The sequence below is a fragment of the Neolamprologus multifasciatus genome, chromosome 3 (genome assembly GCF_963576455.1).
Source record: "Neolamprologus multifasciatus chromosome 3, fNeoMul1.2, whole genome shotgun sequence".
NCBI lineage: Eukaryota > Metazoa > Chordata > Actinopteri > Cichliformes > Cichlidae > Neolamprologus > Neolamprologus multifasciatus.
Window position 1 is genome coordinate 36,727,457 of NC_140441.1, and position 15,579 is coordinate 36,743,035.

General features: G+C 38.8%; 3 protein-coding genes across 7 annotated transcripts in view; 2 read left to right on the forward strand and 1 right to left on the reverse strand.

Moving 5' to 3' along the window:
* Positions 1-15,579, reverse strand: part of LOC146522936 (uncharacterized) — a 138,896-nt gene that overhangs the window by 51,903 nt on the left and 71,414 nt on the right. The gene's annotated exons all lie outside the window — the stretch shown is intronic.
* Positions 1,224-8,456, forward strand: LOC146522943 (uncharacterized). Of its 5 annotated transcripts, none has more exons than XM_085142669.1 (7): positions 1,276-1,294; positions 1,596-1,688; positions 3,060-3,190; positions 5,360-5,719; positions 6,239-6,319; positions 6,408-6,517; positions 6,593-8,456. In XM_085142669.1, exons 3-7 carry the CDS (start codon positions 3,124-3,126, stop codon positions 6,641-6,643), a joined length of 669 nt encoding a protein of 222 aa, XP_084998795.1. In that variant the 5' UTR covers positions 1,276-1,294; positions 1,596-1,688; positions 3,060-3,123; the 3' UTR covers positions 6,644-8,456. The 5 variants fall into 5 exon arrangements, with proteins under 5 accessions (XP_084998787.1, XP_084998808.1, XP_084998803.1 ...); XM_085142656.1 differs by having other exon boundaries at positions 1,278-1,294; positions 1,574-1,688; XM_085142661.1 differs by lacking the exon at positions 1,596-1,688 and having other exon boundaries at positions 1,224-1,294.
* Positions 11,691-13,987, forward strand: LOC146522944 (uncharacterized). Its single transcript, XM_085148022.1, has 6 exons — positions 11,691-11,772; positions 11,923-11,988; positions 12,123-12,264; positions 13,025-13,378; positions 13,709-13,759; positions 13,983-13,987. The coding sequence occupies exons 3-6, from the start codon at positions 12,204-12,206 to the stop codon at positions 13,985-13,987; spliced, it is 471 nt and encodes a 156-aa protein (XP_085004148.1). The 5' UTR covers positions 11,691-11,772; positions 11,923-11,988; positions 12,123-12,203.

Below are 15,579 nucleotides of genomic sequence, written 5' to 3' on the forward strand. Positions count from 1 at the left end.
TGTGTGTGTGACAGAATGCAGAAATCTAGCTTTTGAACATATGCCAACCCCCCAAAAAAGACAAATTATGGAATTTTCTGCAAATGAATATTTCATTCATTTTGGTTGGTCTTCCTTGAGTTTGGCCTTATTGGCTCAGTGGGCATTATAACCTACAACTCTTGCACCAACTTTTGAACATAACAATGAAACTGAAAAAATTTAGTTGTGCACCAGCATCGCAATTGAATTACTTTTTATCATGGCTTACCTTGGTGTGGTTTGCAAGTGCTTCAGAAAGATGAGGAAATCCGTTTCTTGAACCCATCCTGATTTATTTCCACTACCAATACTTCCTACTGGTCCATCTCTTACACAGTGGTCTGCATAATGTATGTGTGGGAACACAAACAGTGGAGGAATTGTGTTGCCAGTGGCATTAACCGCATATACAAAAGCGACCAGTGAACCTCTCTCTGCTGATGTCGTTGCCCCAACTTGTTTAATATAAGTTAAAGTAATAGTGTGGTTAGTTGTAACATCTGCATTATTGTTACAACTGACCCAGACTGTTGCTGTTACAACTGACCCAGACTGTTGCTGTTACAACTGACCCAGACTCCTATAGCCATGAACTAGCTAACATTACAGCCAACGGCTAAAACATTAGCACTAAAGACCTACACAGAATATATCCTCATAGGCATACAAATAACATAATTTAAGTTTGATGAGTTTAACTGCAAAGCAGATAATGCTATTAGAGATTGAAATAAAGTAGAAAAACTTACTTTTTGGCATACAAATTACTTTTTTTCGCGTTAAATTGTCTGTGTTTGACAAAATATGCTGATTTTTCACATGTGATAGCAGAACTGAATTGGACATGTACAGGATGAATCACATCATTTGAAACTTAGCCCTGATTGGAGAAATTGGAAGTGTTACAACTGACCCACGTTACAACTATCCCCGGTCTCCCCTACCTGTACAGGGCCCGCATTCTTTTTGCGTCCGCACAGGTACAGGGACGCAAAAAGAATGTGGGCGGGACAGGTACAGGGACGCACAGGTGCGTGTGTGGAATGTGGGCGGGATTAAGAAGTCCTATGACGCGTCACAAAAGAATGCGTCCCTGTACAGGGACGCATTCTGTACAGGGACGCGGCTTGGACTTCTGTACAGACCAAACGGTAGAATATATAGTGGTAATGGTGGTAATGAGCCTCACAGCGCATTCAGTCAATTCACGCGAAGCTGGTAGGGACCGATTGGACTGCAGCTCTCCTTTGATCAGCTTGGACTTCTGTACAGTGTAAGCGGGTGTTTCCAGCTACCAGCTGCATGTTAATGTAGATTACACTGAATTTTAATCACACACTGGCGGATGTGAAAAAGCTAATTTTCTTTCACTATGGGCTTTAATTCTGTGCTCGGGTTTCGTCTTAATCATACCTGTTCAAGGTAAACCGATGTTTTACTTAAACTCTGCTTTCAGCTGAAAGCAAACTTTTGCACGCAAAAAAGCGTAAAACGTCGTGATTCCCTGACCCTTTTCGGTTACGTTTTCGGACTTTATATACCTAAAACACAGGTATGATCGTTTGCTCGGACAGGAAAAAGTTTAATATTTCGTGAAACTATGACTGTCGTGTCTGCAAGTTCATGTTTAAGGAGTGGGTGAAATAATCGCTGGTTTGTCACAGCAGGTAAATCCAGAGTTAAACTATTCTCACCTATGCTGCAAAATATTACCCACGCCTTTAACTTTTACTATGAGATTAAACAATGCTGCTGTGTGCCACGTCCACCAGGAGAGACTGGACAGCATAGATGTAAAACCAATATGCCAGCAGTTTATCTCAGTTAACGAGAGGAGAAGGCATGTGTTTGGCTCCTTCACATGGTGGACATTGAGTTGTTGTGTGGGCACCAGTAGTCCATGTCTGTTTCTGTAACAGTAGTTCATGTTTAGAGTAAAAAATCCCAGCTCACTGACTTGATAGGAGCAATAGTGCCTAAAATGTTGCATAATTTTGCTGAGAGATCTTTTTCTTTGTGGTAATCTTAGATGAGTAGTTTTATGGACAAAAACCACCAGGTCATTCAGTGTTCCCTTGGTGCTAATGTGTAAGAGATGTTGGTGTATTATAACTGAAGTAATGTTGTTAAGTCCTTAAACTCATATTCGTTTATTGTCATGACTGTATTACTGTAACTAGCAAAGTTTTGCCAGGGGGCAGGTAGGCCATTAACAGGGAAAGGGGGACACAAAGAAATACTTTTCTTTCTTATTCTCATTTAAAATGTCTAGCTTTTAACAAATAATTATCTGAATCTTTCAACCAAAGTTTGAGCAGACTCATAATCATGAACAAACTGAACTAAGTATTATAAATTATTGCTGCATGCCTGAGCCTTCACTGCTGTTCTGGTACTTGTAACACTTCTGTCCTAGAGGTAAATCTCTTTACTGACGTCACTGGATTCAACCAAATTTCAGTCATTAATTTATGGTTTTCCCGCTAATGTGATGTTTACCAGAGCTCGAGAAGTCAACTCCTCTTGCAAACACAATTGGTAAAATATTCACTGCCAGAAATCCATGATGATGTTTCCATGTAGCAGAGGATCAGTCAGTCTCTTACACCCAATTACATTTAAGGAAAAAGTGGGTTTTAATCCAGCAACATTTGATTTTGCCAGATTTGACAACAGTTTCATGTTCAGAATAAAAACATATATCATGGTATGTGTGGATTTCTAAAGCATGTTCCTGTAAAGTATCTCTGTATGCTGCTCACTGACGTTCTTACTGTCTTATATTTTTCTGATTTCAGTTTAGTTTTCAATAAATTAGAGATATTAGGTGTCGCTCAGGTTTCCCCTCGCATTCTTAGATCTAGTAGATTTCTGTTGGTGTAGTTGTTGCTCTCAGCCACCAGCTAACATTAGTAGCTGGTCAGCATCGTAGCTGCTGAACTAAATTTTATTCGTCGTGTCGTTTTACAATCAAAGTGTCAATATAAACTGAGCAGCATGTCTGTGTTGAGATGTAACAGTTTTCTTTTTGTCTGCAGCTTGAATGTGATGATGATGAGGAAGAAGATCTGGTTCCCCACAGACTGTTAACAAGATGACAACATGGATTTCATGCCTTTCTTCATGGTCCCACTGTGGACTTTAATGCTCCACTTGGGTTCAGTTAGAGGTAAATAATGTGTTTCTATTACCGACTCTACTTTAAGTTTGTCTTTTTTTAACTGATGCTAAAATCGATTGTAGGTATTTTGTATGTTGACATCTTTCCAATGTGACAGTGTTTTTAATTTTTGATGATTTTAAAAATGGAGATGGCATTTCCAGTTAGAGCAGGTTTGTTGAGAATCGAGTGCCTCATTCGTGTTACGACCTGTCTAGGGCCAGGCAATAACATGGTTGAGGCACTCGCTTCCCCCCCAAGACCCAAGCAGCGACAAGAAACAAATCCGTTAATTTCAATGTGATTTATTTACAATGTGAAAAAAAGGAACCAAAACGGGAGTGTCAACACTTCAGGGTGAGCCAAGGCCGAAACAACAAACAAAACAAATCTACACCCCTGATCTTACCAAAACAAAGTCAAAAATAAAGACAGAGTCTAACCTCCTTAACTAACTCAAAACAGGAGAAAACGGGTGATCAAAAGAAACGGCAGCTCACCCCTACCCACTCCACTTCCACAACCTTTAAGCGCACTGCAGCCAGCGGCTGCCACAGGAATACTGCTGGGTCATGAGAAGAAACGCAAGCTGTAGCGCTCCAGCCTCCTTTTAATGGGCGGGTCCTCCAGCTGGAACCAGTCACGTCGGGGCAGTGTATCCACGCACCAATCGGAGCAGGGCCTGGCACAGCTAAATTAACATAAAAAGACACAACACCTGCACAAAACAAACACATGAACATGCAAGTTCGTAACACTCTGGATAAGAAAACGCTGAATGTGGAGACAAATAATCCAAAGAAATAAAGGCTAGGGAAATTTTCCTGAAGACTATTTCAAGAAATGACAAAATTGCCTAAGAGTTCAGACTGTGTTTAAGAACAAAGGTGGTCATAACAAATACTGACTTTCTAGTTTATTAGTATTGCACAGACTCTGAATTTATCTTATTTACTGTATTTTCATGAATGTTAGCAGACATTTCAATAAATCACTGCATCGTTTCACATTTTCCTACAAAGAATGCAATGAAGGACAGCTCAATAGTCCCACGGCTTTGTATTCACACGCTGCACAGTTTATTTCTCAAACTATTTTTTTAAACAAGTAAAATAATGTTCTCCATGTGGAGTGCTTTGAGGTAAATCCAGCACTGTTATGGACATTTTATAAATATAAAATCACAGCAGTCTTTTACATTTATATTTCTAGTTGAATTTTGTTTTATACATTAGTTTACACATTTTAAAAGATGGTGGTGAGATGTGTTTGGAGACGTGTCATTGACAAAAAGACTGGAGGCTGAGCTGAAGCTTGAACACAAAATGTTGGAAGTTTTTGGATTAAATCATCTGTAGGTGGAACAAGGATGGCCAGAGTAAAACGTGGAGTTATACTGTTGGCTGTTGTTCTGGTACTAGTATCTCAGAATGGTTACTGTGTTTGGACATTGCTTCATATGGAGTTATTTCTATGTGACAAACACCTTGATTAAAATTTTAAGCTTGGGTTACTTTAGCTGTAATCTGTAAAAATGAAGAAAAGACCTTTACAGGTGTCCCACACACCAACTCCTGTGACTGTAATACTGTGATATTTTACATTAGTCCTTACTACTGGTTTCCTCTCAGGTCATTAGTATTTGGTGTTATTTTGAACAAGTTCTGAATGTTGTGGACCAAATATTTGTTTTCTGCTTTGAACATTGTCAACCAAGTCTTTAAATGTAAGAATATGACATTTAAGGAAAAGTAGATTTGATGGTTCTTTTGAGTTGGTTTTATTTATGATCCTTGTTGTTCTTTTTTGCAGAATGTATATTGGATGGTGTGTTTACAGGTGTCTCCCCACATTTACACAGTATATCATATACAGAAGTATAATAGAAGAATACAGAGTATATAATAATGTTTGATTTCAGAGATTTTAACTTTACAGAGCGTTGTGAGAGACTTTGAAATTTTGCCTTTTAACTTACTTAAAATGTGGAATCCAGGATAGTTTGTGCTTACTCAAGAAACATAATTTCAGATACTCTAATTCAATGTTATTTATTGTCAGTTTACTATTGGTAGAATATATGTCAGTAATGTACAATATGGACAGAAACATGTCAGGGGGAAAAAAAACAAGTTGTACTAAGTTGTGAGTGTGTCTGCTCCTCTGTCTCCTCAACAGGATCATTTGTAGTGGATGTGACACAGAGCTCCTATCAGGCAGAGGAGAACCACAACATCACACTGGAGTGGACGTTCACCACCAAACCAGACACGTCCATCTCAACACTGAAGATCCTCTGTAGCCTGATAACTGATCAAAAACCCTCAAATCTGTATTTTCTTCGTGATGGTGTCGAGTTCTCAGAGGTTCAGGACAAAGAGTTTTCAGGACGAGTCCAGAGTGACAAAGACGCCCTCAGAGAAGGACGAATCAGACTCCAGCTGTCCAGACTCAGGACTGAGGACTCGGGTCTGTACCTGTGTGAGGTGGACACAAGTTATGGCCGCGGCTACAACAGCTGCAGAGTCACTGTCTCTGGTAAGACGATTCATTTATACACATGTGATCACTGTGATCTTAGACCAGAAATTGAGATAAGAATGTTATAAATCTAACATGAAACAAAATAATTTTTCTCTTTTCACAGCTGTAACGAGTATTATTTTTCCTTGTACACACATATTTTCTTTTTATATACATGCATAGTTGTGTTCAAATGTTTCATCTTCAATGACTTTAAAACAAGAGTTGGGCACAAGTTTGAGTCATTGTGCAGTTTGTTTACTGAAGATCCAAAAAACTCAAAGATCATCAGTTTGATGGGGAAAAGAGCAGCGTGTTGTTGTGTGACTGCAAGTTTGTGCCGTCACCATGTGAGCTGCTTAAAATGTGACGATAATTTAAAAAGAAATTCACGTTGACATCCTTTTGGACATTAGCACCGACTTGAACATTTCAATGTTAATCTGTGGTTCAAAACTCAAATGTCGACATTCTGGTTCTTACGTCTTTATTCTTGTACCTATTATGTCTCAACTGATTTTTGTGGTTTTCTAGATGCAAAATTTGCTAAAACCTCAACAACGACACTGCTGCTTTTCCCAACTCCAGATCCTGAGGACGTGACTGAGAGACATGGTGAGAAGACAGTCCAACTTTTCTCTGCATCATTCTTCTTTGTATTTGTAGTGAGCTCTTTTTTCTTTTTCTTTTTTTTCTACATCAGCAGGTCGATCCTGGGTCCCTGTGGTCATTGTTGTCATCACCGTACCATTAGTTTTGGCTCTCGCTGGTTTTGCTGCATATTTCTTTCACCACATTTTGCAGAAACTTAAAGTAAGAAACAAACAAACACAAACATGTTGTTGCTTCTTGTACCGTCAGACTGACTCATTATTCTACTTCTTTCAGCAGAAGCATCCAGAGGATGATGAGACACAAAAACAACCACTATCAGTCTAGCTGCTGTACTCAAAGGAGTGTTGGTCTTAATGGAGCTGAGAGAGATTTGTTTTTCCTGGATCTTCACATTTATGTTGGATTCAAACCAGCATCCACAGGGAGACACTCGGGCCCAGCAGCACTGAGATCATCATAAGGTCACTCCTACAAAAGGATGTGCGATTGACTTGAACTTTGACCCCAGCTGAAGACTCGAGCCTCATCCAGCTTATTTGTCGAGCTCATTTTCACACAAACAAAGTGTCATACAAGAAAACCCAGAGTGGAAGATCAGAGGATGTAAACAGGAAATTTTTCTTACAGAAGTCTTCAGTCAGAGTGGCTGCTGTCAGACTCTGGAGGATCTGCTTGGAAACAGCAGTGAAACTGATGGATTTCCTCCTTCAATACAAAACTGTGAAGTTCAGCCTGGAGAAGAAACACTCCTCTGCCTCACTGTCAGCATGTTTAATGAATTTACTTACTGGCTGTTTGTTTAAGGTGAACTTAAACCTTTCAGTGAGACCTCAAAGTGTCTCTGAGGGACTAATTAAAAGGTTAAAATCCTCCCTGATCATCACTGTGCTGGGCTGACATAGATCATTCCCAAACAAGGAGTCTTTTCTATTCCATTTGCATTCATTACAGATGGAAGTGGATATTTCCAGCACAGTTCATGTGGAAAGATGGGGGAGTCACCTGAAAATTGTGTTGGTGACACAGAAGACTGGAAAAGCACCAACAAGTTTTAAAGTAATAGAAAGAGAATTTATGGAGCTCACAAGGAAAACTCCTTTGTTTTGTTGATCTCACTGTATGAAAGCAGACTTTGTTACCACAGCTGATGAGCTCTGATTGTTTTTTGTTTTCTTTCTATCATCTTTACTGTCTGAGAGAACCTGAGCTATAAGCTGATTACTTTAAACACCCTTCGTTAATCATCTGCTGCACTTTATAAACATCCAAAACAAGGTGATTTACATCTCTGGATTTTTAAAGCTACAAATAATTAATTAAGTTTAATGTTAAACTTCCTGCTGGTCAGGACTCGATGTTCAGTCTGTAAAGTTTAGTCTGATTTGTGATCGTGTTTTCAGTTTAGTGCTGAGAGTTACGAGTGTAAAAGTGTTCCAGCGGTTTTATTTGTTCATTTTTATTAAATCTTTGGTTCATTTTTAAGTCTTGAAGTTTTACATTTACAGTGTCTTCACTGTGTTGCTGAACAGACAAACAGGAACTTTAATGCTCCATGTTCATTATGTGTCACTGTAATTAAGTAGAGATGTAAGATAGAAGATGTAAGAAATTATAAAATGAAATGAGAGATGATAAAAGTGTCACTTGTTTTACTGGAGATAAAATGTTGATGTTCACCTTAATTTTGACTCATCTTTTCAGTGCAATACCAGAGCTGGACACTAGAGGCCACCGTCTGATTTCTGTTTTAAAGCGGTAAACATTGTTACTGATTTGTTCCACACATGAGTGTGAGTCTACGCTTCCTACGTACAAACACGTCTCTGCAGCCTCTGTGATTGCTGCAGTCAGTCGGAGTTATTGTTAATGTCCTGCAGGCCTGTAGGGGGCGACAAACAAACTTTAAAAGTAGCTACAGCCCTCGAGGCCTGGAGTTCAACACCCCTGAGCTACAGTGATCAACTTCCTTTTAAAGTGTTTTGAATGAGTGTTTTGTCCATCACATCAACAGATATAGCAGTCCCCTGTCAATCACAAGTTAAGCCTACCGTAAAGCAGGCCTGTCCTCATGTTCTTTACTCTAATGGGACTATTGTTACCAACTAAAGGTCATGTTGTATCAAATGCTCCTTTTATCTGTTGCATCAGTGACAGAGATTAAATTTTGACAGTCTTGAATTTGCATTTGCATTCATAAACATCAAAACAAATCTTCTTAACGATGCAGAATTCACTCGGCTCCACAGCTTCAGGATGGAACAGGATGGATCTGTATTAGGTTTGTTTACAGGTGGAGCTGCAGAAACCTATTTGCTTCTTTTTTCTAGACTTGGGCATCACAGTTTGATCAGTGTGTAACTCTGACTTGTTGAGATATTAGCATTACTTCTGTTACAGTCTTATTTTATATTCATGTAGCAGAATGAGTACTGTATTTCCGTATTGCATTATTAGCCACTGTTAGTAGCCAATCACATTAGATATCTGAGCATCCCTGACTCACTCACCTGTTGCCGTGTGCATCCAGCTCTTCGGTCACCTGACTTCCCAGCTGTCACAGGTAGGACTTGCCTACATGTAGCTGCTGCCTCAGCCTGAATTGGCTGAACTTTTGTTGATTGGTGCCACTCATGTTTTGTAAAGATCACCTGCAGATTATTTCCCTGAAGCCTTCAATCGACTGCTGACATATTTTTATTTTGTGCCTTAAGTTTATTATTTTACTTGGTGTTTGCAAATTTTGCGACGCTGTTTGTTCAGCATGTAACTTTGATTTGTTACGATCTTAGCCTTACATCCATTATTGTATTTTTGCTATAAATGCTAATTGTATGATACATTGCAGGAAGTCGGGGCCGAGTGAGCAGCTGATAACTTTATAGTGAGGCCGCCGCTGCTTCTCTGGGCTACGTTTACAGAATATTCCTCTTTGCCTTGTGTTCATTTTACTTTTGCCTTTTTCTTTGTGCTTTTTGCTTTGTTTGGCCTTCTCACTGGAGGTTGGAAGTTTTACAATAGCAGTTGAGCCTCACATGCAATATATGGAAGCCTGTTAATTGAATTATTCAGTTAGATTCAGTGAAGCTATCTGCTCTAAACTGAAGGAATATTTGTTTTTGTTTGTGCATTTGCTTTCTGAATTTTTATGATTTGTAGATTCTCTTTTGTGTGACACCACTGAAGACTGAAGGAGGCCCTTTTTCTAGCTGAAGATCACCAGTGTGTTTCTGCAGTACGGTTAACCACAGAGGGTGCATTTGTTTTGGGGTTTAATTACTTTAACAACTTGTGTTTCTTTTATTCAGAAGCTGAAGGCCAAAAGTGGAGGTGACTGTGTGCCTTGGTGGTGGGACCATCTGTGCGCAGTGCTTATTTATGCACCTTTGGTTTGAGTGTGTGAAGGTGAGCTGCATGTACGAGTTGGTGATCTTTCTGGACCTTCTCATCTGGTATTCACTGGTAATCCACAGCTCGGAATTGTGCATGTACAATCAATTCATTGGTTCACTTATTTCGTATTTTAAACAGCTGTCAAAATGTTTATTTTACACTGAACCACGTCTGTCTCAAGTATAATTGACCTGTGTGCCTTCTTCATAATTAACATAGTCTTAACTCAGTATTCTGTGGTTGAAATTCCCAGGGTGACACTGTCAGGTTTTCATTGAATTGTAAAAGTTTTGAGCTCCTAATTGTCGCACCGCCATTTTAATGTGTGAGTGTGACATCATTGGTTCTTTGCTCTTTTCCTTATTACTCTCCACCACCTCGTGCTGCCACATTAACATTCTTACTGTGCATTACAGGAAGTCTGGACCTGGGTGGGCTGCTGTTAGCTTTACGGCAGCATCCTCATCGCTCTCTGGGTTACACTATAGAAGGAGTTTGCCTTTTTGTGTAACTTTGAGTCACATCTTAAGACAAAAGTGTGTCAATCACTGGATGTCACCATGGTTTTATTAAATCAAGTCCATTTTTCTTGAAAGCAAACATAATGATGGCATTTGGAGAGAAATTGTATTAGAAGTAAAACACTCAAGGGAGAAAAAGGTCTGCTTCAATCTTTTTGGGGGGAGTGGGGGTGTTTCTGCAGTGGGCTTAACTACAGAGGGTGTATTTGAGTGTTTTGGATATTTTTTTTTTAGAAGTCAGGGCCTTAGGTGGAGGTGGCTGGGTGTCTTTGATTATGGGACCTTCTTCCACATTTCATTTTATTACTTTTATCATTAGTAGTGGTTTTATTAACCGAATGGTTCAGGTTCAGAAACCCAAGTGAAATGAAATGCTGAGCACAGTTTCTCATGGCTCAGAAGAATTTCTATTCAAGAAAAACATGTTGAAATGTGTGGCAGCAAATTATAGAGACAGCCATCCTGAAATGCTACTGGCAGATTTTTGTGCAGTTTTTTTTTTAAATTTATTAATTAAATTTTCTTTAATTATAATTTGCACAGGAAACAAAAGTCCAGCATTTTTCACCAGCAGTAAAACACCTTTGAGGAGTTTCCTCCACCAAAGCAAAACGTGTGCGGCTGTAACGTTCTGCTATTTCTGTTCTCTGTATTTTTTCAGTGTTTGGGTTTTTGCTTATATGGTTTAAATAAGTGAATTTTCCTAAAATTCAGACACGATGACAGCCTAACATTGACCATCACTGCAGGCAGGAGGAGATTATTACTGCAGTCTAACTACAGTTTGTTTCATTATGGATCAAATGTTTTGAGGATTAAACTTTTGTTTCCTGAAGAGTTGATTTCCTTCAATAATCTAAGACACAGTGATGCTGATGTTCAGCATAAAAACATCACAAATGCAGAACTCTGAAGACTTTTTAAACTTTTTTAATTTTTTTGAAGTGGAAAAAACTGTTTTTGGATACAATGGATGAGCTGCTGAAGTCCTCAACTTTAGCTCTCAAAGCTAATTTTACTGGAAACTTTGTCCCACATTTACTCAGTAACCAATAGCAGCGCTCTCCTGCATCCATGTAAATTGAACATTTTGAGGATGTTGTTTGTCAGAAAATCCACTTCTGCTTCACTGACTCAGCAGACTGACACATTGTTTTTTAAATTGAATCAAATATGTTCTGGTTTTCAGAGACAATAATAATAAAATAAAATGTATTCAAAGATGAATCATTCAAAGTCTAAGATCAATATGTTTTATATTCAGACATTCACACCAAGAATGTGTTTTTATCAACACAAACGAACAAGCAGAACTCTTTAACTGATAACTTACAAACAGTGAAAACATTTCTCAGGACTGAGGAAATGTAGACTCCACTCAGTCTCATATTAAAACCACCAAAATCTCAGTTGCAGTCATGTGGGTGGAGTTGTTCAACAACAAACTACAGGTTGGTACAAGAGTCAAAGCTCCGTCCTACAGTCATTATGTTCTTGTACTGATCTGTGTCGTGTCTTTAAACTCGCTCTTCTACTTTCAAGGTAAAAAGCTTTTATTTAGATTCACTCTCAGTCACATTAGCAGCTGTGTAGATTATAGACTATCACAGCTCATCAACTACATTTAATCACATGTTGGTAAATTAATTAAATTCACTGTGAACATTTCTTCTTTGCTGTTTGATGTGTCAGTGATGACAGCTGTCAGTGAATCACTTAAACGGAGCTAAAAGGAGCTGAAAACGTGATGTTTCTCAGGCAAGTTCTGCACTTTTAGGAACAACTTAATTCTGTTTAACACTGACATTGAATTTTATTTTCAAAAATATTTCTAGAAATTTGAGGTTTACATCTGTGTGTTGAGATTTCATGGAGTGATTAACTGTCTGCAGGCTGATTGTGAAGAGGAGACGTGTACTGACTTCAGGCTTCAGACTGTGGGCTCGTTCTCATCCATCATCTGAGCAGTCATCATGGACTGGTTTCACTCTGTTTCTCTGTGGATTTTTATTCTCAGCTTGGATTTTGTTAAAGGTTATTTGTTAAATAACTATAATTAACTGATGAGTAGGTTTTAAGTATTGATTCGGTTTCATGTGTTGAATGTTTCCAGTGTGACTTTTTAATGTTCACATGTAATTTATAAACCATTTATTTCTTTAGTTAAAAAAAAGCATAGCAAGTTTCCCGTGACCACGAGTAGAGACAGTTTTACTTCCTGTAAGAGGAAACAGTGAACTCCATCAGTTCACATAAGTGGAAGTGAAAATCCTGATCAAACCATAAATAGTAGTCACTGTTTCCATTTTTCAGGTTCACAGTGAAGTTGAAGTTACTGAATAAGTCTGATCAACAGATTCATGATCAAAGTCATGGAAACAAAATCATCATCACAGTTATCTTGGTCAGTACTGAGATCACCTTCATTTCAGCAGAAACTGATCCAAGAACAATGAAACACAATAATTGTTTTATTTAGTTGATCTTGTTTTAATAAGTATCTAATAATGAACTCTATTAATGGCACGGCCTTAATAAAGGCGTCCTGCAGCTCTCTGATGGTTTCATTATTTCCTTCATGCTGAGGAAAAATCGTTGTTTCCATGTTTGTCACAGCAGAACTTCATCAGATTGTTGTTGTTGATTTTTTGTGATTATTTGTGTTTGATCTTTTTGAACAAATCAACCAACACAGCAGTGATTTTTATCAGTGTTGTCTTTGACTCACTGTGAAAGGAGTTCTGATGCTGTATAAAGTTGTGAGTGTGTCTGCTCCTCTCTGTCTCCTCAACAGGATCATTTGTAGTGGATGTGACACAGAGCTCCTATCAGGCAGAGGAGAACCACAACATCACACTGGAGTGGACGTTCACCACCAAACCAGACACGTCCCTCTCAGCACTGAAGATCCTCTGTTACCTGATAACTGATCAAAAACCCTCAACTCTGTGTTATCTGCTTGATGGTGTCGAGTTCTCAGAGGATGAAGAGTTTTCAGGACGAGTCCAGAGTGACAAAGACGCCCTCAGAGAAGGACGAATCAGACTCCAGCTGTCCAGACTCAGGACTGAGGACTCGGGTCTGTACCTGTGTGAGGTGGACACAGGTTATGGCCGCGGCTACGACAGCTGCAGAGTCACCGTCTCTGGTAAGACAATTCATTTATACACATGTGATCTGTTAAAATAGATCAAGGTTGGGTCCAAACATAAAATGATTATTTAATTTTCACAAAAGGCAAAAAAAGAGATAAAGGTTTTGGTTACTTTGGTTGGTTTCCATCTTCATATAAACAGTTTCTTTATAAATATCCTGTTTGTGTAATGGAGTCGACACTATTGGGTCCCAGAACAGGATGCTGTATTAAAACATCTGAATTTTCTGTGAGGATCATATATGGCATCAGAGCAACTTGATTCACTGCCAAAATATCAAATTTCAACTGTATATGAAATATTTTTATTTTATTTTATTTCAGAATCAAAGTCTGAGAAAAAAGAAACAAACCGGCAACCTGGAATATGTTGTTGTAACCATATAATTGATTTTTTTAGGGTCTGGAATAATTTTTGCTTCCTACATCTGTGGCTGGCTGATCCTGGGTGGATGTTTGTTTCGTCTGAATTATCTAAAACTAGTAAGTCTTTCAGAGAGAAAATGTATTTTTCTGTAAGTGCTGTAAATATTCAAATATTAGTTTCTGTCTGCATTATTGTTCTCAGTGATATTTACATTTTTTAAATTATATTCAGTATAACTCAGTGAATCTTTGAATTGTCTTTCAATTTTTAACAGAGGAAAATTTTCTCACAAATAACCGTGAGTTCAGGATGAAGAAGGATTCAGCAGGTGGACCCTCGCATTCAGTTTCATGACAACACCTGGAAGCTGCAGATCTCAGACTGTGATCAGAAAGCTTAGACACCACCACTGCGTAACGCTGGAGTTCACTTTATTTACAGTGTTTGGACCTGAGGTCTCGGATCAGCTCCTGTGTGGCCCTGTAGCTCCAACCAGCTCTCATTCTGATCTGTCCCACACTGCTGATTACTGAACAAGGCAACAAGATGTTCAGTAAGTTGGTGCCAAGAACCAACAGAGGGAACAAACAAAAATAACAGAGAAAATGTTTAGCAAAAGCAAACAACCAACATTTTGTTGATGGTTTGCAGTGATAGGATGGGTATATAAATACTATAAATAAAAAGGTTGGGGATGAGGGATGAAGTGTCAAAAAAAAAATTTTTTTTCCCAGGATAGAGCTGCTCTCACCTGCAACTAATCCATTTCCTGTGTCTAACCCTCGATCAGTGTCCAGTGTAGAAATACTCCTGTAAATCTCTGTTGTTCTCTCTCTCTTTTATTTTTAGATGTTGCCTGAATTTATCATCACTTGGATGTGTTCATGTGTTTATTTCTGAGCAGCTCTATAAGTTTGTCTTTCATTGGTCAGCTCTACCTCTTGTGTCCTGTAACTCTGTACTGCACACAGCTGTGAGAACAACTCAGTATGAAAGATGTGGGTTAAATGATTCAACATGGAAAAGTGGTGACATTTAAAGAATCAGCATTTTTATTGTATCTGTAAGTAAACTCTATCATACGATCTCTGTTTTCTAAGAGACTGAACTCAGGAAATAAGAAAGGGTTAGAAAACAAACTGCTGGGTAGGGATGGTTATCGTTTAGGTTTTATCTGATACTGGCGCCAAACCGGTACTTTTGAAACGTGCCGGTGCTTAAACGGTGCTCAAACCGGTGCTTAAAGAATGGAGAACACAAAATTGGTCCAAAAACCTCTCATGTTTAGCTGTTTTTTTGTAAAAAGATAACAATGTTAGCCTTTTCTGCAGCTATAGGGCATATATGGTATCATTCTTGGCTGGAAGCAGTGCTTAAACAATGGAAAAAACACAAACTTTGTCCAAAAACCTCTCATGTTTACCTGTTTTCCACTTTTTCTTTGGTCATTTTAGCCTTTTTGGCCAGGGTGAAGGGAGTATCTGCCATCAAACAAGAAGACAGCCGGATGTAGCTATGATGATGTTTGCTAGTTCACCTTACATGTATTAATGTAATAACGTGGTTAGCCTACTCAACGTAAATTACACACGAACAACATTAAGCTACTCACGCAGAGAAGAACGGCTGCTGCTGCATCATCATCCTCATCATTTCTGCTACACTGGCAGGGCTAGGGGCCAGGACTGTAGGACTGTAGGTTTTTGGGGGATGTTGCTAACTCCGGGTCCAATAACAGGCACCACACCCGCAGTAGATGTGCTCGGTGTGAGGTCTCGCAGCAAGCTATCAAATACGGCACATTTCTCGGCTTTTAAAAAAAATGCTA